The 27,406-nt window shown below is 37.5% G+C and overlaps 4 protein-coding genes across 7 annotated transcripts; all 4 read right to left on the bottom strand.

The window, feature by feature from the left end:
* Positions 5,175–11,820, bottom strand: LOC109715459 (uncharacterized aarF domain-containing protein kinase 2-like). 4 transcript variants are annotated; one of them, XR_002217603.1, is made up of 8 exons: positions 11,649–11,820; positions 9,868–9,912; positions 8,262–9,588; positions 7,465–7,734; positions 6,908–7,063; positions 6,263–6,393; positions 5,994–6,063; positions 5,175–5,693 (listed from the first exon to the last, which is right to left on the bottom strand). XR_002217603.1 is itself a non-coding variant. In XM_020240466.1 (6 exons), exons 1-5 carry the CDS (start codon positions 9,894–9,896, stop codon positions 6,286–6,288), a joined length of 1,890 nt encoding a protein of 629 aa, XP_020096055.1. In that variant the 5' UTR covers positions 9,897–10,105; the 3' UTR covers positions 5,175–5,693; positions 6,263–6,285. The 4 variants fall into 4 exon arrangements, 1 of the variants encoding a protein (XP_020096055.1); XR_002217604.1 differs by lacking the exon at positions 11,649–11,820 and having other exon boundaries at positions 5,175–5,550; positions 5,638–5,693; positions 9,868–10,105; XR_002217602.1 differs by lacking the exon at positions 11,649–11,820 and having other exon boundaries at positions 9,868–10,105.
* LOC109715752 (chlorophyll a-b binding protein CP29.1, chloroplastic-like) lies at positions 14,298–15,782 on the bottom strand. The gene is made up of 2 exons (XM_020240896.1): positions 15,245–15,782; positions 14,298–14,900 (listed from the first exon to the last, which is right to left on the bottom strand). The coding sequence occupies exons 1-2, from the start codon at positions 15,734–15,736 to the stop codon at positions 14,523–14,525; spliced, it is 870 nt and encodes a 289-aa protein (XP_020096485.1). The 5' UTR covers positions 15,737–15,782; the 3' UTR covers positions 14,298–14,522.
* On the bottom strand, positions 16,845–18,373 carry LOC109715646 (chlorophyll a-b binding protein CP29.1, chloroplastic-like). Its single transcript, XM_020240759.1, has 2 exons — positions 17,780–18,373; positions 16,845–17,447 (listed from the first exon to the last, which is right to left on the bottom strand). Exons 1-2 carry the CDS (start codon positions 18,269–18,271, stop codon positions 17,070–17,072), a joined length of 870 nt encoding a protein of 289 aa, XP_020096348.1. The 5' UTR covers positions 18,272–18,373; the 3' UTR covers positions 16,845–17,069.
* On the bottom strand, positions 19,653–22,513 carry LOC109715863 (protein THYLAKOID FORMATION1, chloroplastic; the record flags this gene model as incomplete). Its single annotated transcript, XM_020241077.1, is given in 5 exon segments — positions 19,653–19,885; positions 20,123–20,238; positions 20,544–20,760; positions 21,391–21,661; positions 22,316–22,513. Coding segments are annotated over 5 exon segments (873 nt in total). The 3' UTR covers positions 19,653–19,791.

Consider the following 27,406-nt stretch of genomic DNA (forward strand, 5'->3'; position numbering starts at 1 on the left):
GATTCAACTTTAACAAATGCAGGAAAAACCGGGGGGGCTCCTTAAAACAGAAGGAAGAGGAGAAAAGAAAGAAGGAAAATGCAGGTGAAGTTTTTGAAGGAGTCTTGTGCGTGCATGGTGGATATTGGGATTCTGAATCTCGGTACATGTTTAACTAAAATCGATTAGTTTAATTTAATATTTAATTATAAACAAATATATATATATATATATATATATATATATATATATAGGAAAAACTTTAAATATTTTCTGTGGTTTCACACTTTCTCACTTTAGTATCCTATGATTTAAGGTGCATCAAATTAGTACACTGTGGTTAATTCGCACTTCCTCACTTTAGTATCTTTGTGGTTTTATTTTTGTATCAAGTTAGTATCCTATCGTTTTAATTTTTTCATTTTATTATTCATTTCGGAGTATATAATTTAATGAAATATATTAAACCATAGGGTACTAAAGTAAGAAAGTGCGAAACCACAGGGTATTAACTTGATACACTTAAAATCATAGGGTACTAAAGTGAGAAAGTGCGAAACTATAGAATACTAACTTGATACACTTTAAACTATGGGATACTGAAGTAAGAAAGTGTTAAAGCACCGGAGGTATTGAAATTTTTCCAAAAAAATAAGAAAAAACTTTAAAAACCCCCCTCTATGGTTTCATAGTTTCTCACTTTGCCCCCCTATGGTTTAAAATATATCAAATTATCCCCCTATGGTTTCGTTTTTATCTTTTCAGTAGCTTTTTCGTTAATATTTTATTAAATTATATATAAAAAATTTTAAATACCCATCTAGATTTATCAAATATTCACTTTAATACCCTTTAATTTTAACTTTATCACTGATTTAAGAAAAAAATAATAATAAAATTGATAAGAAAAAGAAAAAAACAAATTATAGGAGGGCAAATTGATACATTTTAAATTACATGGGGGGAAAGTGAGAAAATATGAAACCACAGGGGGGTTTTTGAAGTTTTCCCAAATAGTATTAAGTTGGATAGAGGTTTTAGGTCTCGAGGAATGGTGGGAGGATGAGGTATTGTGGTCGGGGGATAGGGACTTTATAAGCTGTGATTGTTCAGTTTGGGTCACATTGGGGGTAGTTTTTAACCTGATCATCATAGTGATAGATAGACATTTTATAATGATGAGAATTGAGATGAGATTCCCCATGAGAGGAGAGAGAGTCGTGTAGGTACGATTTTGGAGCTGCTGCACTGGTTCACGTGAGTAGATTGGGCTTTGGATTCATTCGTAACAACCTAGACTTAGAGCAAATCATCTTACCATTTTAATTTATCTACATTTTTTGTTTATATATATATATATATATATATATATATATATATATATATTTCATAATAAAGCAACCGCCGCTAATATACTGTTGTATCACATGATGATGGTAACTGTTGAGGAAATTTTAGAGGACATACTTGGTTGAGGTGTTACAATCTAATGCTCAAAATATTAACTTGTTGGAAATGTTTACTGACGATTATTTTATTTCTTAATTTAATTTTTATTACTTTAAAAAATTATCATTAATAGATAGTTCATTTGGTAACTTACCTTTGCACTCTGATGTTAGGTCTTGAGAATCCTGGTATAAAGCCGGAAATTGAATGTGTGCACGGACCTACAAATAAGTTCAAAAAGAAAAACAGAACATAAGGTTTTCAAACATAATCGTTTACTCATCACCAATATATAATTCAAAGTTTAAGATAACCACCACACATTAGCATTTTTACCAACAATAATTTTTGTTTTAATAACAAAACCCGAGAAAACATTACTGATGACCTATTCAGAGCTCACAAGAATGAGTGGGGTAGTGCCTGGTGTAGTGGTGTTCCTCCAGTATATAGTAACAAAAAAAAAAAAAAAAAAAAAAAAAAAATGTCAGAGAGGGTCGGGTTTCAGCGGGGAGTCACCTGCTCCTCCTCCTTTTCAAGGATGTTGGAGCGGTAACCCGACCCGCTCCGCCTCGCAAATTATTCCGTGCACCCGGTGCATCCATTCATTCGAAGTGTGTGGTACTGCAGATCGGACAAAACCCCGCAACGTATATTGAAAATAACAAAAGAAACTCGATAGTACTTGGAAAAAATGGGTCGGTGTACCGATGCACCAGGTTCGGGCAACAGATTCTCTAATATCACCATTGTGCACGATGGAAAAGAGAAATGCTTGAGCCTCGGGCCGAGAGATTGGGATCGTACGTTGCGGACAAACTCCACACCCAGCCTTGTGTGGACTCTGGGGCTTTTCCCCAGCAGCAATAAAAGGGAAAAGCATTTTAGAACGTAGAGGAAGAACCCAAAAAAAAAAAAAAAAAAAAAAAAAAAAAAAAACTTTTTCTGAACTTAAAAGTGAAAAAAAAAACTAAATCATCACGAGTTTACCTTGTTAATATTTCTTTTTTTTTTCAGTAAATTTTCTTCAGGCCATTTTTTGAAACTAGATGGGAAACAGATATTTGAGCCTCAACATAATGTGTACAAACTGGGCGAGAACTAGTGTGTTGAGGGTTTAGGGTTGGATTTTTACCCAATCCAATCCCACTTTGTAATCTAATTTGTTTTTTTTTAAAAAAAATTTATTTCTTTTTTCACTCTGGGGAAGACAAAGATAAAAAGGGTCATTGTTTGATGATTTGACCCGTCACATGCAAATTGCCGGCTTTTCCATGCATTAACATAGAATTATATCCAACGGAAACCATACAAAAACTAAGCAACCACGTTAGGACACTTTTAGCCCTATATTTAAATATGTAATATATATGTGGGGTGGGTACTAGTTTTATTCCCGCCGCATAAGGACAAATAGTTTGGGGTCAGGTGGTAGGGACTGAAGAGAAAAATTTACAGCTAGAGGACAAATAATCACATGCATCTTACAATTTAACAAAAAATAAAGAAACAAAATGACAAGTGCTTAGAATATTGTGCCAGTGTACACACTCTATTTAGTGATTAATTAATTAATTAAGCTACTACAAGAATCCACCCATCTTTTGTGCATAAACTCAAAAGAGAACCCTCACAATCATAGCCTAGGAAAAGCTCTAATCAAGATGGGAAAAGCCATCTCAAATCCCATTAGTAGTGCTGTTAAACAGCTTTCCAGGAAAGCACTTTTGCAATGAGAAAAAGGAGGTGCGGGATACGACTTAAGATCCTTGAAAGAAGGGCTTTGCTAAAATAATATGTTAAATAAATGAGCAGTGGTAAGTGGTGGTGACTTGTGAGAGAGGCCAAAGGTTCGATTGCCTTTTGAAACAAAAGGAAAAAATTGTGAAAGAGGAAGGGAAACCAAAAAAAAAAAAAAAAAAAGTTAAAAAGAGATTTGCTAAAAAGTACTCCCCACTGTACCCCTCAACCTCTTTTCCTTTCCCATTTAACATTTTTCTAGTTGGTTAAATTAAATTCACATAGAACATCTAAATTTGAATGGGGACACTATAATAGGGTCCAACATCACGAGCATTTTTACCAGTGGTAAAGAAAAAAAAGAAGGGGTTAGTGGGGGCATGCATATATAGCAGGAGATCTCTTCCGAATCACACATACCATGTTGCCGGTCTTTTGCGTTGAGTGTAACGGTTAAATATAACGGATATTTTAAATCCCATATACTTTATAAGCGCGAGCACCGTGGTATGTGTCCGTTACACTGAAGGGTGATCCTGCAAGAGGTTTCCATCCATCCATCCATCCATCCATCCATCCTTCCAGTTGGCTGTTGACAGCCTTTCGGTGTGTGATGGAAATAGGAAAGCCTTCTTTCACGCACGGTTCGCGAGTGACGACAAGAATGTACCAAAAGTGCAGTTTCAAAAAAAAAATATTGGCCAAGAGAGTTTAAAAGTTTTTTTTTTTTTTTTAAATAAAAGATACTGCAATAATTAAAATGGGTGTATTTGAGCAATGTATATTTTCCAACCATTGCTAATTAACATTCGAAACAACAATCAAATGCATAATAATTTGTATATATCTGCGTACCTTTTAGGCTTTCCATGGGGCAGAAAATTTGATGAGTTTCCGGCACTCTACGTGACTGATAGAACTGTAGAAGCTCGAATTTGAACAGCTGAAAAATTAAATGAATTGCATGTAATAAATTCTATTCGAATCGGATGGAAAAAACCTATGAAAATATTAAATGAATTATAATGCTTGTAAATACCTGCCGTCTGATTTCAAAGCGAACAAAATTTTCATGTTTCAGTGCAAATTACTACGATAATAGTTGGACCAGTCAAAGCAAAATATCCATAGAAAAAACAATTCTAGCCACCGAAGTCGAATTAAATTAACACTTACACTGCTCAGTAAGAATACGAAATGATCTAAGTAAATAAGAGTTTTTCAATCTTTATTTCTCGAAAAAGCTATATACATTTTGCTTCTCAAACACCTGTGCTACATGAAATATTGTTAGTCCTAAAAGCAGGAATAATGGGATATACTTTTACCATATTTAATAAAGAAAAGAAAAACCCAAAAGCTAAAGCATAAAAGGATCTAGCCAGGTCATACTGATTCTTTGGCCAGACCTAAAAGAAAGAGAGTATCCATCCACATCCAATACTATTATGACAACATGATCAAACAAATTAGTATAAGCAAATGGCAATAGAAATATGTATCATTTTATACATCATACTAAAGCAACGAACCCAATCATTGGGAATGAGATTGAATAATACGATAACAATAAGAAGGAAAACAAGGAAAAAATAAATAAAGGAGATCCGGCACCAACAGTTAACCACCAGTTTTCAAACTAATCAAAAGCACAATAAGTTGCATCTTTCTTTCACAAAGATAAAGAGGGAGAGAAATAAAGCATGCAGTGCACAACATTGAAACCCTCCACCATTCCTTTCCATAAATTGTACAACTTACATTTGGTAAAATCTACTTTTAGTATATCCCAATATTGCAGCTCGGTCCCTATAGCTCAACACCAGTCAGATCTTCCACATGTATTGCACTTCACTCCTTGACACAATATGAAAAATCATCATATTCATCAATTTTCATTGTGAAATGACCACTTTGCTCAAAGTAAAGACATAATTGAGTCAGTTCACAAGATAAGGGGTCAAATTGCCATTATTATATTTATAAAATTCATAACAGTGGGGGAGTAAATTGCAATATATGTGTAACTTTAAAGATTCAAATATTTAAATGAAGAGTACAAGGACACGGTATCAGAATACTTGGGGGCAATTCGTATACTTTATGCCCAACTATGTCACATGGCATCATAGTAAGAAAGTGTTATGCGACACCTGTAAATACTAACAAAAATTGAGCTGAAAGTTGCATATATGTACATGTGGATTTGCAAACATTCACCTTCAAAATTCATGCATTGTGCAGCTCTCATTCTATAAAACCCCTTTAAAGAGTGATGTACATGTAGATTTCAATTTTCTTTTGAAGTAAAATAATAAGTCGAAGTCCAATACAAGGATTATTGAGATCCTCGACAGGACGCAACATTACAACATGATGATCCTGCAAGAATTCTGATGGATTATGTTGGATAATAGGAGAGGGAAATATAAGGCCCAAGTTTTGCGTAGATCAAAGAAGATCAAACACCTCACACTTCCCTTGTGTTCTCGTCTTTATATTTGCATCTGCAATAGTCACCTCCTCTGCAGGGAAACGAAAACTTCAGTGTGTTGAGTGTTTTACAGTCTATATTAAAATCTAAATAGATGAAATTTCAGAAAACATCAAGTTCCAAAGGAATCAGTTAACCGGTGGCTAATTTATGTATGACTAAATGACTAAACCATCAAATACATTACTTTGCACACTCCTTTACCAAAAATAATGATACCTAAAGTAAATCTACTGCTCTCTTGGTAAAAGATGGAGACTTCAAAATCATTAATATTCAGACTTCAGCACCATTTTGTTAGGCAGCATTTAGATGCAATAAAATCTACAACCTTTTGGTGCGCCATTAATGTACCCTAAGGAACTGATGACATCTTTGCTTCTTCCATTTTTTCTTCCTCCCTTGATTCAAACAAAAAAACGAGCTTATGTCATTCTTATAAGGAATATACAAAATAAATATGATCTGAAATTATTATTACAATATTTTAACAGAAATCTTCTTCAAAAGATTTGAGCATGTGTCTGGAAAACAAAGAAGAAGGCACATTTCTAATGCAAAATGAATTTCAACAGTGAAATGTAGCATTGGCAAACTCACCATATCTTACTTTGAAGTCAAAATCACGAGGAGAAAACACAATTGAATGGACGTGCATCTTTTTGATCAAGTAATAGAGACTTCAATGTTTGCATTATGTCAAAATCTGGATCTAGCTTGCGCTGCCAACCCTACAAAAGATACAGCAAATCATCGTCTAATATATACAAGTAGAAAATGTGGTTTATTAAGGTATAGCATCAAACTAGTCCAACAAAAGGGAAAAGCATTCAAAGGCAAACTTTATAAGAATATTGGATTTACTAAGGCCTTATTTGAATGTATAAATATCTTATTTGGTATATCTTCTTGGTTTGCTAAACAAACTTGTACATTTGGTAAATAAGAAGTGTGATAAAATATCTAGAATTAGATACCATATTTGGCCTTCCAAGTTCTTTTTCTGGAAATAAAAAATCACCGCATAGGTGAAATATGCTATCCTACCAGTTTAGGGATATTAAGAACTTCCAAGCAGCAAAATTCAAACTTCTTTCTAACAAACACACTACAAAATCTAAGTCCTTGGATAACTCGTTCGAATGTTCAAAGAGGGCCTTAGCGAATATGTTTCAGGAAAAGAACTAGCATGAACTAGTACAATTGTTCAACTAGTAGTATAACTACATAATATAAGATATTTACCTCAAGAACCAAAATGGTTACCAGCACAGTGCAAACATTGCCATCAACATTAACTTGATGACGACGAACTTGCTCAAGCAATTGGTGCATGCATTCAACAGGATGAAAGATGTCGCCTTCAGGAGTTCCCCAGAACGTGAACGTCTTATCTAACTCCTGCTCATAAGCAGGAGAATATTTATTACAGAAAATAAGTGCTAAAATAAAAAACAGTAGCTATTTGCAAAAGGGTATGCCAAGGGGACCAATAGGTTAGACTCCTTCTTCTCNGGTTAGACTCCTAGAAGGATTTCCCCCCCCCCCTTATTTGACAAGGGAATCAACGAGAAAATTTGAAAGCTCGACATTTCGAACTAGCATCTACCGCTACAAATCCAACCATATAACCACAATTAAGCAGCAAATTCACTAAGTATACTAACAGCAATGCCAAAATATATAAACAGTTTTGACTATATAGTCAGTAATCAATAATTTCACAACCATAGATAAAGGACAAGCATATTCATTAACACGAGTACATCGAGTCATAATACAAATTCAGACCTGCAACTCACCTCAATAAATGCGTTTGGGTTTGGGCAATTTTGTTGTTTAGATAGTCTTAATGTACATTCTGCAGCAGTGCGGCCATCTCGAATAGCAACAGCTTTGAAAAACTCCCGTAAATTTCCACGATCAGTTTTAGAAAGCTCAGCAGTCATACCCACATCAAGGAAAATAATGTGAGGCCTGTTCCTAAAGAGCTTCTTCCTCCGGTTGTTGCTTTGTGGCACTCGGACAAGAATGTTTCCAGGATGCATATCTGCATGGATGAAATTGTCCTCCTAGAACAAGCAAAAAAAGAAAAGCTTAAATAGTTCTACAAGTTGAAGCTCAAGGATTAATAATCAAAACTTCAAACAAGTAGAAGCTACAAAAGAAAAAGAGTAATAATACTGCAGAGCCTTCACAAGTAAGGAGCCTTCACAACTAACGACTATTATTCAGATCTTCAATCTCTCTTTTATTAAAACAGATTTATCCACGTAAGAAAAAACTAATACTATGAAAGATAATATTTAATGCCTGCTTGATCTAGCGAGCTTCTCCACTCTAAAGAGTGGCAGCCAAGGGTTTGGCAAATAAAAACCCTCAAGCTTTTGCTGTGACCAAAAGCTAAAATAAGTTACCCAAACAGTAGTTCTGATTTGCAATTTCCGCTCACGCAATATAGCGAAGCTTCATAGTAGACTTTCCATGAAGGAATCACTAGTGCTTCCTTAAAGAGGTCTGCTTAAACAGCATTCCTGGAAATTCTCCAGCTGAGCCAAACAGGAACTTAGTGACAAAATGCAATTCAATAGACATATACCAGAAGCATTTTCAGGAGCGCATAGGTGCCGATGTGTGCAAGATCTCTTCTAATGCGATCACTTCCGTCTATTTCATCAATAAAATGAGAAACACTTTCTCCTTGCTCAAATGTCTCAACAAGAACAGAAGGATGCACAAGAGGATATAATGGCTTAGGGAAAGAAACAAGCTTCCATCTCCGAAAATTATAGATAAAACGGCTTAAATGAGCAGCCTCCCTAGAAAGATCAACTTGGGACATCATGAAAACAGCAAATTGGCGTACACTCTCGTCCAATCTTAACCAACTCAATCCAGGAATCAAGCTCGAAACCCTGGCGACAAGATTAATAATCAAAAAATCCTTCTTAATTGATTCCCCCACACCAGGGTGCCTAACTTTTACGGCAACATCTACAGCTTCTTTCTTGTGATGTCTCAGAGAAGCACGATGTACTTGTGCGATACTCCCAGAGGCCACAGGGACCTCGTCGAAATCTTCAAATATTTCATGGAGTTTACGGCCAAATGCCTTTTCAATTGCTTTCTTACTATAGGCAAAACTATGAGCAGGGGCTCTACTATGAAGCTTCGCGAGCTCCACACACAGATCACTGGGGAAAAGATCCGGCCTTGTAGCTGCCCATTGACCCCATTTAATGAACGCAGGCCCGGCCATCTCGAGAGTACGATGAACAAGACAGAGCCATTTCTTTCTGAATTTAGTGCCAAAACTATTGGCAAATGGGGCCAGCGCTGTCGCAGGAAAGAACAGAATAGCCAAATAAACAGCTCTAAATAGTAAAGATAAGCCGTCTATGATCGAACATACGATAGAAGAAATAATAAGCTGGCCATCTTCAGCTCTCATGTAGAGGCCATCTCTTGCCGGTACATAAAAGCCATCGGCTAGGGCTTTTTGAGAACAAGCTACCTTTCCAAAAGCCAAAGCGAGGATTCCAGGGACAAGGTGGAATCTAGTGAAGGATAAGCTCAATGCACAAGCTGCCCGACTCAGTGGCAGGAAACTCGGACCACTACGAGAACTGATTAGGCTGAGTCTTTTCCAAGCGAATTGGGCATGGCGGGTTGCGGAAAAGCTAGTCATCGAAAGAGAATAAAAGCCCCGGGAATAGTTATTATGGTATGAATTGCCCTTAATTCTGGGTACTCCGAACGAACTATGCTTTCTAATGGGAATCCTGTAGTTTGAGAACATTCTGCACAACAAGGAACGGATTTTACTTTTGACAGGCGAGCCATCGGCCCTCGATGCCGACACGCTGGTCGGGTGGTTGGATTGGGAGAAGTACGAAGACCTCTTATTTGTTCCAAATGCCAGTAACCTGCATGGTAATTATGAACTCCTAATATCATAAATTGCACAAAGTTAACGAAAATAATGGCTTTAAATTGTCTCAAAATAGCAATAATTCGATCTAAATACTCAGAATTATCATAGAAGTTGTTTAAAATTTTGCTTCAAAATTTAGAACGAACCCAAATTTCATCTTCCACACCATATAACCCTAAACACGGCTGAAAATTCCTCTTCTACGCGACAAATCATACCAACTATAGAAGCGCAATAGCAAAAAAAAAAAAGGAAAAAAGAAAATAAGTACCTTCCGTGGATCGTTAAGAGGCGCAGCATCGGGAACTACTCACACCCTCTCCTCCACGCGAAGCATAACAAAGCCTAATCGAAAAGAGCACAAACAATTAGGGATTTGAGGTGCCAAATATATGGGGCGATCGCACGCTTCGCACAATGCGTCGTTGGGAAAACGCTGAGGCGAAGAAGAAGAAGAAGAAGAAGAAGAAGAAGAGTATGGGGGTCAAATGGAGAGTTACGGCACAAACAAAAAGCATATGCTCGCGAGGGTTTATTATTATACCTGGTGCGCAAGAAATGATAGTTTCGCTACATGGCCCTGGTCTGCCACGTCAATGTGGACCGATGGACGCATCTACCTTAATTAGAGGTAGAGATTGCAAGGGCAAAATTGATGGAGGGAGTGAAACTGAGAGTCAAGGGTGACGTGGTGGGCGTGGTCTAGGGGATATTTCTCCATAAAATCGGGAAAAGTCCACGGAACCGAACCGACAAGGACTCGAGCTCGTTTGCCGACTCGTATTGTGGTTCGGGTTATACACCGTTAACCCGAAAAAACCTTAACCCAAGCCTAAGTTTAGCTAGACTCTAATCTCACCACCTTCTTTTTCTTTTTCTTTTTTTTCTTTTTCTTTTTTTTTAAAAGGTCTATGATACTCTCTGTTTTTCTCACTTTTATGTATGATTTGAACCGAAAATCACCATTTGCACATTAAAAAATTAAAATAATTATATTATTTATCCATTTGATTTTGACAATTCATGCAGAATTCTGTTAATTTTTTGTAATAATTGTTTGCACTGATTGTTAAACAATTTTTAGTATATGCAGAATCGATCTGACAAAAAAGGTGTGAGAAAACAATGTAAGAGGGAAAAAAAAATATGCCGAAATTGAGATTGTCAATTCTTAGTCAAATCAAGTAGTCTTGTCAAAATTAGTATGCTATTTTTCCTTAAAAAAAAGTTATTTAGTCTTACGGAAAAGATAAGGACCGAAGAATTGAATTAAAAATCCTTCTTGCATCCAACTAGACCAATTCTTTGTTTTTGAAGCATGCAAATGAGAAACTAATTAACAAACATATAAATGCTTTATATTTTTTGGACATTAATATATTCCATTATAATTAATATATATATATATATATATATATATATATATATAGAGTCCGGTTACTATACTATTAATAGCACGAAACGCTTGATGTTACTAAGTTTTCCACCGTTAGATCTATCCTTTTGATTATTTTCACCCGCACATCTTTTAATCAAATGGCCAAAAACTTGGTAACACCAATGACTTTGTGTTATTAATAGTATAGTAGTCTAGTTCTATATATATATATAGAGAGAGAGAGAGAGTCCGGCTGAGATATTATCGATAGCACCAAGAACTTGTTGCTATCGAGATTTTCACCGTTAGATTTAATTATTTGATTATTTTTACCTGTTAAATTATACTATTCAACCAACCACTCACTCAATCCTAGGGGCCCACATCATCTTAACCGCACATTTCTCAATCCAAGGGCTAAAAAATTATTAGTACCAATAGCTTGGTGCTATTGATAGTATTTCAGCCTAATTCTATATATATATATATATATAGAGTGGGCTGGTATGCTTCTGGAAGCACGGAGCTCTCCGTGCTTCCAAGTTGTTTTCGATGTTCGGACTTTCGAATCGACGATCGGCTCCGTTAGAGTTGATCTAGAGTATTTGAAGTACCTAGAAAATAAATTTCGCGATTTTTCGATATGATTTGCCTGGTGNGGGAACTACTCACACCCTCTCCTCCACGCGAAGCATAACAAAGCCTAATCGAAAAGAGCACAAACAATTAGGGATTTGAGGTGCCAAATATATGAGGCGATCGCACGCTTCGCACAATGCGTCGCTGGGAAAACGCTGAGGCGAAGAAGAAGAAGAAGAAGAAGAGTATGGGGGGCAAATGGAGAGTTACGGCACAAACAAAAAGCATATGCTCGCGAGGGTTTATTATTATACCTGGTGCGCAAGAAATGATAGTTTCGCTACATGGCCCTGGTCTGCCACGTCAATGTGGACCGATGGACGCATCTACCTTAATTAGAGGTAGAGATTTCAAGGGCAAAATTGATGAAGGGAGTGAAACTGAGAGTCAAGGATGACGTGGTGCGCGTGGTCTAGGGGATATTTCTCCAGAAAATCGGGAAAGTCCACGGAACCGAACCGACAAGGACTCGAGCTCGTTTGCCGACTCGTATTGTGGTTCAGGTTATACTCCGTTAACCCGAAAAAACCTTAACCCAAGCCTAAGTTTAGCTAGACTCTAATCTCACCAGCTTTTTTTTCTTTTTCTTTTTCTTTTTCTTTTTTTTAAAAGGTCTATAATACTCTCTGTTTTTCTCACTTTTATGTATGATTTGAACCGAAAATCACCATTTGCACATTAAAAAATTAAAATAATTATATTATTTATCCATTTGATTTTGACAATTCATGCAGAATTCTGTTAATTTTTTGTAATAATTGTTTGCACTGATTGTTAAAGAATTTTTAGTATATGCAGAATCGATCTGACAAAAAAGATGTGAGAAAACAATGTAAGAGGGAAAAAAAAATATGCCGAAATTGAGATTGTCAATTCTTAGTCAAATCAAATAGTCTTGTCAAAATTAGTATGCTATTTTTCCTTAAAAAAAAGTTATTTAGTCTTACGGAAAAGATAAGGACCGAAGAATTGAATTAAAAAATCCTTCTTGCATCCAACTAGACCAATTCTTTGTTTTTGAAGCATGCAAATGAGAAACTAATTAACAAACATATAAATGCTTTATATTTTTTGGACATTAATATATTCCGTTATAATTATATATATATATATAGAGTCCGGTTACTATACTATTAATAGCACGAAGCGCTTGGTGCTACCAAGTTTTCCACCGTTAGATCTATCCTTTTGATCATTTTCACCCGTTAGATCATATTATTCAACCAACCACCCACTCCACCCTAGAGGGCCCACATCATCCTCACCGCACATCTCTTAATCCAATGGTTAAAAACTTTGTAACACCAATGACTTAGTGTTATTAATAGCATAGTAGCCTAGTTCTATATATATATAGAGAGAGAGAGGATCCGGCTGAGATACTATCGATAGCACTAAGAACTTGATGCTATCGAGATTTTCACCGTTAGATTTAATTATTTAATTATTTTTACCTGTTAAATTATACTATTCAACTAACCACCCATTCAATCCTAGGGGCACACATCATTTTAACCGCACATTTCTCAATCCAATGGCTAAAAAACTACTAGTACCAATAGCTTGGTGCTATTGATAGTATTCCGGCCTAGTTTTATATATACATATATATAAAATTGAGCTCATATAGAATTGAGCTGCTATGCTTTTTAAAAGTATCAAGTTATTGACGCTTATAGATTTTTCGCCATTGTATTAAGGGACATGCGGTTAGGATGATGTGAGTCCCCTAGAGTTAAGTGGGAAGGTGGTTGGTTAAATAGTATAATCTAATAGTTGAAAATGATTAAAAACGTAAATCTAACAGTAAAAAATTGATAGGTACTAAGTGCTTAGTACTTTTACAAATATCGTAACCGAACTCTTTCTCTCTCTCTCTATATATATATGCATGCAAATTAAAGACCTATTACAACCATAGTTAATTAATTGGGATACGGTAAAAATTCAGTACGGATAAAATACGAATAAAATTTATATCTTAATTTTTAAATTTATTGAAAAATACGGTTTAACAATTGAATTCGTCAATAATTCGTATACGCGATTTATACGAGAATTTTACGTTTATTATTTAAAAATTCGGAATAAAATTTCGTCTATTAAATTAATTTTTTTAGATTTATACTATTATTATAAATAATTATAATTTTTATAAATATAAAAATAAACTAATATAGACTACTATAATAGTTAATTGGACCCCCCTATTTCCCAACGCGTATGCCGCAATATCTCCTTCCTCCTCGCTCCTTCTCTTTTCCTCTTTGCTTCGCCCCGTCTTCATGTTTCCTTCAAAATTGAACAGGCAAAATTGCTCGATTACTCACGAGAAGGTGCATGGATTTGCGGAGCGGTGGTCGCGCGACGCCGATCCAAAAAATTTTATCTTTCCGCAGTCGCCCAATCCAAATTCTTTTTAGAAATTTCATCTTTCCATCCCCGCTCAATTCGAATTTTTCACAATATAATTCGGCAAAGCCGTTTTAATCGCGAATAGTTAGAGTAAGGAAAAAAACACGTTTTTTTCTGATTTTTGAAAAAGATTTGTAAACGGAGCGTTTTATACGGTTTGCTATTTGTTTATGAATAATTCGCGTATTATACGCGAATTAACTAACTAAGATTACAACAACCAACGGCAACGGGCAGGTAATAAAAAGCTCCGAAATGCAAATAGGCGATTAATCAGGTAATAATAGTTAATTTAAAGCTTGTAAAAGCGTTCCAAGTAAAAACATAACATTTTTTACAAGATGACGGAGATCATTAATCGATCACACAGTACTCCTCTAATAATTAACTTCATATCCTCACAAATTAATCCAGTTTTGAGTGGACTATGTACTCCAAGAGAGAGAGATCACAATGAGATCAAGCTAGTACGGTAACCGTAGGACACCATGCATTTAGGAAGAGGAGGAGGAGGAGGAGGAGAAGGTGTCGAAGATGGTGGTGTGGAGGGGGTCACTGAGGTGAGTAGCCCAGTTGTTTAGCGGGCCCTTGCCGGTGACGGCGGCTTGGACGGCGAAGCCCAGGAAGGCGACCATGGCGAGGCGGGCGTGCTTGATCTCGGCCAGCTGCAAGGTTTCCTTCTTCTCCGGGTCGGACGCCAGGCCCAGCGGGTCGAAGTACTTCCCCCCGGGATACAGCCTCTTCTCGGGGTCCAGCTCGGCGTTCCGCTGGAACTCGATGTACCCGATGACCAGAACCTCGATCCATATCAGCGTAGTGATGGAGAAAGGAAGAGGGAGGCCAAGGTACGAAGATCCATCCACCAACTCAACCTGGTATATATATATATACATATATGATCGCGCCTCGTCCAAATTATATAAGGAACATTTCATAAATTTGCCATATTCAATTTTCTACATTTGATATATATATATATATATATCTATCATAAAGAGAGAGCATCATTGATGTTATGTTCGATGACGTTGTCGTGCAATTAATAGACTCTAGCATTTACTACGTTCATAATTTAGTAAGCAAACAGTTTCTAATTTTGAGATTCAGAATTGGCATGTATATCTTGGCTTGCTCTAATTATGAACTACGTACGTACGTGCGTACGTAGGGAGCTTATGCATAAATTAATGTATGATGATATATAGTGAATACAGACCTTGCCGGCGTCCTGCCAGGTGACGCCGGTGAGGGACTCGACGGCAAGGGCGCCGAGGGTGGCGAGCATGGCCCAGCGGCCGTGGATGAGCTCGCACTCGCGGAAGCGCTGCAGGCCGAAGACCTCGCTGTAGGGCTGGAAGGGCGTGGACTTGACGTCGGCGGTCTCGGAACGCGTGCCGATGACGTCGCCGGCCGAGTTCTTGGCCAAATTCTGGTCCAGCGAATCCAGCTCGAACTGCAAGTACTCGGCCGGCTTGCCCAGGCCGAAGGGGTCGAAGCCGTAGTCGCCGACCAGCGAGCCGTCCAGCCACTCCGGCGCCTTCGCGCCCGGGTACCACAGCGGCCGGTCCGTGCCCCCCGACGTGGCTTTCTTTTTCGGGGCCGATTTCTTCTTTCCGAACCCGAACCGCGCCGCGAACCGGCCCCGGGTCTGAACCGGCTCCGCGAGCCGGGTTCCCAGGAACGGCGAGGCTGATGCGGCGGAGGCCATGTTATTATGCTTTGCTCGGCTTCACCCCAAACCCCCCCCCCCCCCCCCCCCAAAAAAAAAACAANCTATGCTTTTTAAAAGTATCAAGTTATTGACGCTTATAGATTTTTGGCCATTGTATTAAGGGATGTGTGGTTAGGATGATGTGAGCCCCTTAGAGTTAAGTGGGTAGGTGGTTGGTTAAATAGTATAATCTAACAGTTGAAAATGATTAAAGACGTAAATCTAACGGTAAATAATTAATAGGTACTAAGTGCTTAGTATTTTTACAAACATCATAGCCGAATTCTTTCTCTCTCTCTATATATATATATGCATGCAAATTAAAGACCTATTACAACCATAGTTAATTAATTGGGATGTGGTAAAAATTCAGTACGGATAAAATACGAATAAAATTTATATCTTAATTTTTAAATTTATTAAAAAATACAGTTTAAAAATTGAATTCGTCAATAATTCGTATATGCGATTTATACGAGAATTTTACGTTTATTATTTAAAAATTCAGAATAAAATTTCGTCTATTAAATTAATTTTTTTAGATTTATTCTATTATTATAAATAATTATAATTTTTATAAATATAAAAATAAACTAATATAGACTACTATATTAGTTAATTGGACCCTGCTATTTCCCAACGCGTATGCTGCAATATCTCCTTCCTCCTCGCTCCTCCTCTTTTCCTCTTTGCTTCGCTCCGTCTTCATGTTTCTTTCAAAATTGAACAGGCAAAATTGCTCGATTGCTCACGAGAAGGTGCATGGATTTGCGGAGCGGTGGTCGCGCGACGCCGATCCGAAAATTTCATCTTTCCGTAGCCGCCCAATCCAAATTTTTTTTAGAAATTTCATCTTTCCATCCCTGCTCGATTCGAATTTTTCACAATATAATTTGGCAAAGCCGTTTTAATCGCGAATAGTTAGAGTAAGGAAAAAAACACGTTTTTTTCTGATTTTTGAAAAAGATTTGTAAACGGAGTGTTTTATACGGTTTGTTGTTTGTTTATGAATAATTCGTGTATTATACGCGAATTAACTAACTAGGATTACAACAACCAACGGCGACGGGCAGGTAATAAAAAGCTCCGAAATGCATATAGGCGATTAATCAGGTAATAATAGTTAATTTAAAGCTGGTAAAAGCGTTCCAAGTAAAAACATAACATTTTTTACAAGATGACGGAGATCATTAATCGATCACACAGTACTCCTCTAATAATTAACTTCATATCCTCACAAATTAATCCAGTTTTGAGTGGACTATGTACTCCAAGAGAGAGAGATCACAATGAGATCAAGCTAGTACGGTAACCGTAGGACACAATGCATTTAGGAAGAGGAGGAGGAGGAGGAGGAGAAGGTGTCGAAGATGGTGGTGTGGAGGGGGTCACTGAGGTGAGTAGCCCAGTTGTTTAGCGGGCCCTTGCCGGTGACGGCGGCTTGGACGGCGAAGCCCAGGAAGGCGACCATGGCGAGGCGGGCGTGCTTGATCTCGGCCAGCTGCAAGGTTTCCTTCTTCTCCGGGTCGGAGGCGAGGCCCAGCGGGTCGAAGTACTTCCCCCCGGGATACAGCCTCTTCTCGGGGTCCAGCTCGGCGTTCCGCTGGAACTCGATGTACCCGATGACCAGAACCTCGATCCATATCAGCGTAGTGATGGAGAAAGGAAGAGGGAGGCCGAGGTACGAAGATCCATCCACCAACTCAACCTGATATATATATATATATACATATATGATCGCGCCTCGTCCAAATTATATAAGGAACATTTCATAAATTTGCCATATTCAATTTTCTACATTTGATATATATATATATATCTATCATAAAGAGGGAGCATCATTGATGTTATGTTTGATGATGTTGTTCCTACTACGTTCATAATTTAGTAAGTAATGAGCTTCTAATTGAGGTTCAGAATTAATATATATCTTGGTTTGCTTTAATTGTGAACTACACTTGTACGCACATAGGGAGCTGGAGCTGATGGATATATGCATGATGATATATAGTATATATATATATATGTATATATACAGACCTTGCCGGCGTCCTGCCAGGTGACGCCGGTGAGGGACTCGACGGCAAGGGCGCCGAGGGTGGCGAGCATGGCCCAGCGGCCGTGGATGAGCTCGCACTCGCGGAAGCGCTGCAGGCCGAAGACCTCGCTGTAGGGCTGGAAGGGCGTCGACTTGACGTCGGCGGTCTCGGAACGCGTGCCGATGACGTCGCCGGCCGAGTTCTTGGCCAAATTCTGGTCCAGCGAATCCAGCTCGAACTGCAAGTACTCGGCCGGCTTGCCCAGGCCGAAGGGGTCGAAGCCGTAGTCGCCGACCAGCGAGCCGTCCAGCCACTCCGGCGCCTTCGCGCCCGGGTACCACAGCGGCCGGTCCGTGCCCCCCGACGTGGCTTTCTTTTTCGGGGCCGATTTCTTCTTTCCGAACCCGAACCGCGCCGCGAACCGGCCCCGGGTCTGAACCGGCTCCGCGAGCCGGGTTCCCAGGAACGGCGAGGCTGATGCGGCGGAGGCCATGTTATTATGCTTCGCTCGGCTTCACCCCAACCCCACCCCCCCCCTCCCAAAAAACTAATACAAATTAAACAAAAGAGTTTTGAGTTGAGCTGAGCTGAGCTGAGCTGAGCTGGGGAAGAGAGTGGAGTGCTGCGTGGAGCTCGATTTCTTTGCCTGGGGACGTGATGGGGATTTTATGGAGGGGAGGTGTTATCTGGGAGTGGGAGATCGGACGGTTGACAAGGGGGTTGAGATCTATTTGACGGCTGTGATGTTGGGGACCTTATCTCCTCCTTATCTTCGAGGGAACTCGGTTTGGGATTTGTTGATGACACGTGGGATGCTGCGATTGGGAAAAGAGAAAGATCGGAGGGAGCGGTGTTTATGGCTCGAATTTGAGGATGGATGTGGTATATTCACTATTCTGTGTGTCGGATCAAGGAAATATCGTCTGCAACTATCGTAACTGTCGAACTTGGTTTTTTTTAAAAATAAATAAATAAATAAATAAATAATCTAATTTTTTATTACGATAACAATAAAGTGTTTGGTTAAGAAAATAAAATAAAATAAAAATTTTAATTATAGTGAAGGACTAAAATAAACTTTTAACCTTCCAAGTATAAAGTTTTAATTGGAGCTTTCAGTTTTGCTACTAAACTAAAATGTTAAGAAATTTTTAATTGAAAAGCTGCTTTGCTTAACTATACTTCTGCAGAATGCCTGATCGTGCTAATAGGCTCAAAGTACCGAAGCTAGGATTCTTGCATCTTATATTCTTTTTTCTTTTTTTTGATAAATTTTGAATTAATAAATGCCTTGTTTCTAAAGTTATATTTTTTTACATTTTTGTGGTTAATCTCAGATTACCTTGGTGTTTCTTTCNTAAAACTTGTCTCACTTATGTACATTTGATAAAGGTTTCGGTTATTGTTCTCATGAAAATGTAAAGTATTTTAATTTTTTTAAAAGTTTTATAATAAATCAAAATAGCTGTTGTAGGCAAGGAAAGAAACACCAAGGTAATCTGAGATTAACCACAAAAATGTAAAAAAATATAACTTTAGAAACAAGGCATTTATTAATTCAAAATTTATCAAATGTACATAAGTGAGACAAGTTTTACCAGTGATACCCAATGATAAGAAGAGATATCTTAAAAAGAGAAAAGTTTACGATAAGTTCTCCTCCCGCCCCGCACCCCTAATTAATATGGTTACAGTAACGAAGAGAGTAATTTTATATCTCTAACAGTGTGTCAGATAGGTGCCCAAGAGCCAAAGATTCGACTGATTAAAAAGAGTACATGTTTGCTGCACCAAATTCTGAGTGCTGCTCCGGATAGCTTTTCAAAACCTTTTCTGTTTTCGATAAAGGCTTTTCGGCATCGACAATTAAGTGATAAACACAAGAATAGAAAGAGATGAACATTAGGAAGATTTTTTCTCTTTTTTTTCACATAGAATCCAGGATAGTACAGAAAAATGATGAAACAAACTCTATATGCTTTAGCATAGTCCACAATGTGAAAAATGCCAGAGTTATCGACTCGCAACATGAACATCAGCAATACATTTTGTGACGGCTTCATTAGACGTCTGCGGTTCCACTCTTTCTTCTCTTTTCTTCTTTTCTCTGCCAAAATTGCACATAGAGGTCAGTTATCTTCAAAAGTACGTGAGTTACAACTTCTTAATCTTTTCAATTCGAATGTCTATAATGCGTCATTTAGCAAATAGAGATGTTAATGCGCTCTCGCATGGAAACATGTAATACACCGAATTATATCAAATGATTATGCATGAATGCCAGTGGTGCCAGACTAGCAACAAGCAAAACAGGACAGGAATCTTCTAAGAAGCCAAGAATTACCTGTCTACATATTCCTTCAGAAGCTCCTTGGCTTGAACTAATTTTGAGAGAAGGTTCCGATACACATCAAGATCCCTATCCACACTTCTTTTATTAATGTTTAAGGCAGCACAAAGCTGTTCAACAAGAAACAAGTTAAATATCAACCAGATGAATAAATTTGAAGAATTAAACGAATCAAACATGTATTAAAGAATGATATACGCATAGAGTTGAGATTTGGCAAAAGAAGGAGATGATCGAGTTATGAGGCAATCTTGTATAATAGCAGGACAAAGGGATGAGAAACAGAAGAGAATACACGCAATGCTGGTCTTCGAACATTTATTAATTTACGCACACCAGATAAACCAAGGAAATTCCAGATGTAACTGTCATGATTGGTCAAAATGCAGTAATATAAATAGATAGTTGCAAGGACCTTCTCTAAGATTGACGGTTCTGTTGCATTTGCTAGCTCAAGCAGACGAAATAGTCCAACTGCAAAGAACCGGCTATAGCTGAAATTTCCTTTACCCTGGGCCCTTTGGGAAATACTTTTTAACATATTTTCGATTTCGCCGTCTCTAGATGAGAATGCTACCAATGAGTTAGCATCTTGAGTACGTGCCCACTCTTCCAATTTTTGTGCATCACGTCTGCAATAAGCCAAATCAGCATTGAAAGTAGTTAGAGCCACTGTTGAAGGAAAAATTTTTATTGTAGAAGACGTGAGAAAAATTCAGTAAAATGTTACCAGTGCTAAATGAACTGAAATAATGACAGAATTTTTTAGTTCACTCACTGACTTCCATTCAGTCAGCAGTCCATTTTGGCGTAAACCTAAAGAAACATAACTATAAATTTTGGCAATATGACTGATTAAGAACAGCAGCTTACTACCAAGATTAAGTAATTGTTCAAGTAGACTTGCCCATGGCCCGGCAAACTACTAATAGCATTTTTACTAAAATATCCTCCGCTGCTTCTCACCGCGAAAGAAGCAGACAGTTCAAATTGGGGCTTCTGCTTTTGCGGCCTAGAAGCTCACTAAGCCTTTTGCCACAGCAAAATCTGAGAGATTTTCTTTTTGCGAAGGTTTCTAGCAGCTCATACTAAATGCACTAAGATATAAAGAGTCAAATTGTACAAATTTTTGTGGTCTATACTGTTGTACTGTAGTTAAATTTTTATCAACTACTCTTATGCCTAATGGATCAGATCTAATAGAGAAAAATGGAGCACATATAAGTCGATGAAGAAAAAAGAAAGAGGATTATGACGAAGACCTGTATTGCTCAGGATCTTCGTTTAAGGCCTGTATGTATGCTCTAAAAATGGCATCTTGGTCGTTGCTGCTAGGATAACCTTCCATAAGTTTTTCATAGACGGTGACAAAGCCAAGTGCAAAGACAGGGTCATATTGATAGGTCCTTTTGTATCTCATTAGATGTTGCTGCACCAGGAGTTCTTGTAACACGCTATTGTAAATGCTTGGAATTGGACGCTTATATGATTTGAGGAAGTTCATCTTGGTCTCAGCTACAGTAGGTGGAACATCTGAACAGAAGAGCAGAATGAAAAGATTGGAATATTAGAACCTCCATTTTGTTTATCACATAGACAAGTTGAACTGAAAAAAAAAAGAAGAAAAAATCTTGTAGTAACCATCTATTTTTTATGATGAAACCACTTCGTATTAAAACCAAAAACCCTTTTAGTGTTTCATGGTTCATCCGAACTTGTCCAGCTATCTTTTCTACAAATACAATCCACCGAGCATTTGAAATTAAGCATAGCCATAAAATCTCCTTAGTCACATCACATTAACAATTGTTCACACGAAAAAATTAAACACAACAAGCAACTCAGCCTCCACTATAGTTGCAAAGCTCAATGTGCACAAAAATAGTACCCTGTTCGCTACTAATTCACCTATTTGTTTGTAGCCTACATGTAGCACACTGAAGCAGTAAGGCTAAACATGATCAACTTCTAAACCCCCAAAACTCCATTTGCCCCCTCTTAACAATTCTATGAATAATCAGCAGCAAAAGTAAATATAGAAAAACTTCATAAGAAGACACAAATTTTCCCAAAATTAAACATCACTGATACGAAGGAACCAAATTTTACGTAGAATTGTGAATAAAACTCAAAAGATTTTCGACATAAACGAGTCAAAGAAAAATCCAACAAGAGCGAAAAACTCACCGCTTAGGGCCGCCGCAACACATCGCACCACCATGCGCGAGCTCCACTTCTCTGGTCGTAATCGAAGCACAAACCCTATAGCGGGATTGCTGCGGGACCGAGGAACCGGGATCGAGGGTTTCCACTCCGAGCTGTGGCGGAGAAAGGGAAGGGACAGGGACGACACCGCGGCCATTAGGGTTAGGGTTAGGGTTTGAGAGGGAGGGGGAGGAAGTGAGGGGGAGAGTGAGGTTGTGGCGATGGCTCCTCGACGGCGAGGAAGAAGCGCGACGGGAGACGCATACCGAGGAAGAAGTTGCGGCCACGAAATGTCCTCTTATCCTGAATTCCTGGTCCACCGAGAAATTAGTAGACCATCCACTAGAAAATAGACACGTGGAAGCTTACCTGCTGAGACCACCTTGAGGTTGGTAATTTAAAATATCAAACAAATCTTTTAAAAATTTTTCAAATTGTACCATTTAACTCTTTTGATTTATTTATTGTTCGGTACTATCGCGAAATTGTTGTTGGCGTTAAATCAAAAGTTGGACGGATATGTTAAAAAAGTACAAGATATATAAATATGCAAATGTACCCGACGCAGTCCATTGAATTTGTTCCAGATATTAATTCGGATATTAATAAATTCGCCACAGGCTTTTTTTGAAATGAATAGATCTTACTCAGAAACATGTATGATCACTCGCGTAACTTCAATTTAAAAATGTCACTGTAGAGAATCCATTCTTTTCCTTTATATGTGAGTATCATAGTAAAAGAGTTTGTATTTTCCCACTTTGGCGAGCTAAATCGGAAGATATATCATCACTCTATCGCAATATCGAAGATCGGCGACGCTCTCGGAAGATTCAGCTTCTTTTCCTTCAAGCCTGTAATTAGTACATGCTTCGGGATACTTGCATTTGATGAATAATTTTTTTTCTTATGCTCCCACATTTGCAAACAAATGTGCGACAAACTCCGATCTGCAGATGTCGTACGAAAATTCATTGATGGTTACACTCTTTAGGCTAAATACATGGCGCCTTGGAACTTCCTTCAAATTTTGATCTACAACTTGTTCGTCAGAGTAATCCTTTTCCTAATTAAGAGAGTATACAAAAAGTTAGATCACATAAATGCAATAAAACGTAAACAAATAAAGTTTCTGATCGGAAACTGCATGCTGTTCCCTTATTCGACTGTACACAACTAGTGTTTGCAACTGCAGGAATTTGCCGAGTAGGTGAGAGAGTTTATAATTAAGCAGCTTCCTTGCAAAGGTTTGTTGTGATCTCTACAAATGCTTTAGATTATTAAACCTCGGCAAGATTTCATCTGCATTCTCTGCCAAATACAGGATCTGCAATGTAGCAGAAATACGAATAAGTAGGACTGTAAATGTATATAGTACTCACAAACATGAGCAGAGTATTAGATTTGATGAGGCGGGTATCGACAGCGATGGAACAATGTCGGCGTAATTCAGCTCCAGCTCCTCCAGCTGCGGCGCGTCGATGGCAAGCACTTTTTCTGTAAGGGGCCGTCGCCCCAGACGTACAACTGTTTGAGCACTGCATGGGCAAATCCCTGCAAGTACAGTGCAGTATTTGCACTCATCTAGCATCTGCATTTGCTTCTCATCTTCTGATTCTTTTTCTGCTTCATGATACTAAGAACTATTCTTCTAAATCCCTCCTCCATGTCTCTTCTCTTTCTCTTTCTCTCTTTGGATTACTATTGACAACTAGAAGGTAATTAATTAGCTGCTCTTCAAAACTTGGGCATGTTGATAATCGCAATAGAAGAGGTTAAAATTGAACTTTGCGACCAATATCCTGTTAGTTTTTGGTGAATCCCTATTCCTGTTCCTAATATCCTAAAGCTTAAACACCGATCGATTCGATTATCTGAAGTTTTGTATTTTATTTTGTTTCCTAATATCTAACACTTGAAAATTAGTAGTTATGCAAAAGCTTTAATTTTACTCCCCCTAATTAAGGTCTAATAATTGGGTTCGAGATATCTGAAACATAATATTTATCCACTGCAATCCACACATAATTAGTATTTTTATAAGTATGCTCAAGATTTTGTTCGGAATTGCGGTACGGTTAGAAAATATAATAGCAAAATATTTTGTTTATTTCTGTACATTATATGTCGTTACACATATCTCAGTGAATTAATTACTCTATATATTTTGTAATCTCATTCGAAAGTATATATATGTTTTCGCCACAACTTTATTTTGTTGTGGCTCTCAATACAAAAACGGATTCTAAATTTAAATTCTGTGTGAGAAAATAAACAAAACTCGCAACAAAATAGCGTGCAAATACATCTCAGAAGAGTCTCTTATTAAACATATATTATATATTTATATATTCATTAATGCGTCACTGCTTAAACTAATTCATTGTGGGCATAACATTACTTTTTCATTTCTCTCTTCTTTTTTGTTTTTCGCGCGTGTGAATGCCCATAGGCTTGTTAATTTGTTTAATTAAGCGGATGACGTGGCAAGTGGCCCATGAGAACGAAATCCTAAAATAAATAAATAAAAAAAATAATCCCAAATTAAGGAAGCCGACATGTGGGACAAAAATTCTATGGGCAGCGTGCCCAAACTAATTAGTTTGGGCACGCTGCCGGATGGGCGCCGCATGGCACAGGTGCCACGCGGCGCCCATCCACCACTGCTCTCCCAGTAATGGGGAGAGCACTGGANCAACGAGGAGCCAATAATTTAATGCTTATTAATTAATAATTAATAATTAATAATAGCCCGTTCACACCGCCAAATATATAAAAATATAAAAATAAAATCCCATACGAAGCCCAAATGGTCAATAAAACTAAAAGGGAACTTAATCTCTGGAACATTCATGAATTATTAAAATTAAATAAAAATAATATTGATATATTTTTTAGAAGATTATATTTTTATCTAGAGTATTGAGTGTTATTATAGAATAATCTATTAAAAGAGAATTTCATCATTCCACCCAAGCGTTTGAAAGAATAAGAATAATAATCTTACTTTAGTCTTAAAACAGACATTTAAATGTAGCTTGCAACATTAAAAAAAAAAGTACACATGTTAAGAATCATTATATTCAGAAATCTGTTTCTCATATGTTAGAAAATAACTCATTTAATTACCATCATTGTTATTTAGACCTACTGTGCTTGATGCATAATTTGGTGTTAAGTTTTTCAAAGCTTAAAACTATTCATATACACATCACATCCAAGATATTTAGACATCACATTCAATATTCTCCCGTAAATTCATCTAAAACTAGGAAATATAAAGTTTGTGTGACATATTGGGTCTTAACAAAGAGATCAAATTTGCAGTATAAATTTTTAGTCAGTATTTTTTTTTTACAATGTTTAACTGAATTGGAGATGCTTTAATGCAAAACAGACACAAAAATAGACTCAGAAACTCAAAATTTAATTTGTGGGGAACTAAAGTTAAAATAACTGTTGCTATCATATCTCTATAATATAACTGAAAACTGTAAATCATATATCTCATACATCAATAATTACTGAAACCAAGCAATATATTTTTTTTTCCCTTTTTCCTAACCGACTATCTCTCTCTCTCTCTCTCTCTCAGTTTGACTCTTCAAGAGAAAAAAAAGTAAAATACAAAAATTTTGCAAGGCAACAAACCAAGTTCGATACTTTCTCCTAATGATGGGTATGTGCAGGTGTGAAATGCGGGGGTCAGTGTATTGAATCTTCTGGGAAATAAAAAGGCTTTACGAAATACAAGGTTTAGACCACAAGGGAAAGTCCAAGTCAACACTCTTTAATTGAATGGGGCACAAAATATTGTTCCAGTACCACCCACTGGTTGTGGAAGGGCACTTACAAAAATGGGCCTCCTCAGCTGCCCAAGTTTGAACAATCACTTGGTTTGACCGGTTGGACCGCAGTTAACAATCCGACCCGATCATCTCCGCCCAAAATCCGATAACCCGGTTCGGAATGTAAAAGTTTAATGACAAGGTTGATCGCCACGGTAATACAAGGATCAACACTGTTGATCAGCCACAACAACGGTAACGATTCTTGTGTTACAGTGTTAAGCCTTTCTGAACTGGTAATAAGCTTGTCGGTTTGGATTTATGGTTCTACAGGAATCCGATCCGTTAGAGCCACTATCCTAATGGAGTAGTAGTGCTTATCCTGGTCCCCCACAGTGGGTGCCCATCCAAGAATAAGGGAGGATGAGCATCAAGTGATATGGCTAGTTCAATATGAAACAAAAGAATTTGTTTCCTGGTTCATGATGTAGAAACATCCAAAAAGGCAATTGGTAGACTCTAGACCATTAAAGGTGATCAAAGTTTCATTAAGAACTTCAAATAGAGCTAAATTTCTATGAATTAATGTCAATTTCTATTCCACTGAAATTGTGCAAATCAGGGTTGGTTTATTCCACATTTCCTCTACTACTCTGCCAAGTTGCTAACTTGCCATACTAAGAAGGGATACATTGAACAAGCACATTTTTTTTTTTTTTTCCAATTATGCGCAAACATGCTCCATCAATGCCCTAATATTTCCATCTTTACTTTTCTTTTGTATATACTTTTGAACTTACTATTGAAGGACCGGTAGTACTAAACCCCACCATTTATTATTACTATTATTATTTTCGTAACATATATAGCTCGTAGGTTGTTTTATCACAAAAACTCCTAACACATAATTTATCATAATCTATGCTTAAAACAAGGACCACATTTTTGTATTCAATGTTCCAGAACCTAGCATGCTACTATCAGCGCCTTAGAATAGTGTTATCTGTTCTATTTCTGAAATATCTCTTGAACGGTGATCATCTGTTACTATATAAGGCTTAGAAACCCTTAGGTCAAGATGTTGTTATGGAGAAGGGATAAGATAATTATTCAAGAGCTATATTTGGCATAAAGTTATTCCACAAGATTTGCAAAGGGTGAGTTTATTGGTTTTTTGACTTTAGCTTGGTTGTAGCTTATTTCTTTTTCAAATCTGAAAGTCCAAGTTTCAGACTTGTATTCTATACTTAACAGAAAGCCGTTAGAAGTTGGAATTAAAAATTTA

Source organism: Ananas comosus, linkage group 9 (assembly GCF_001540865.1).
Source record: "Ananas comosus cultivar F153 linkage group 9, ASM154086v1, whole genome shotgun sequence".
Taxonomy (NCBI): Eukaryota; Viridiplantae; Streptophyta; class Magnoliopsida; order Poales; family Bromeliaceae; genus Ananas; species Ananas comosus.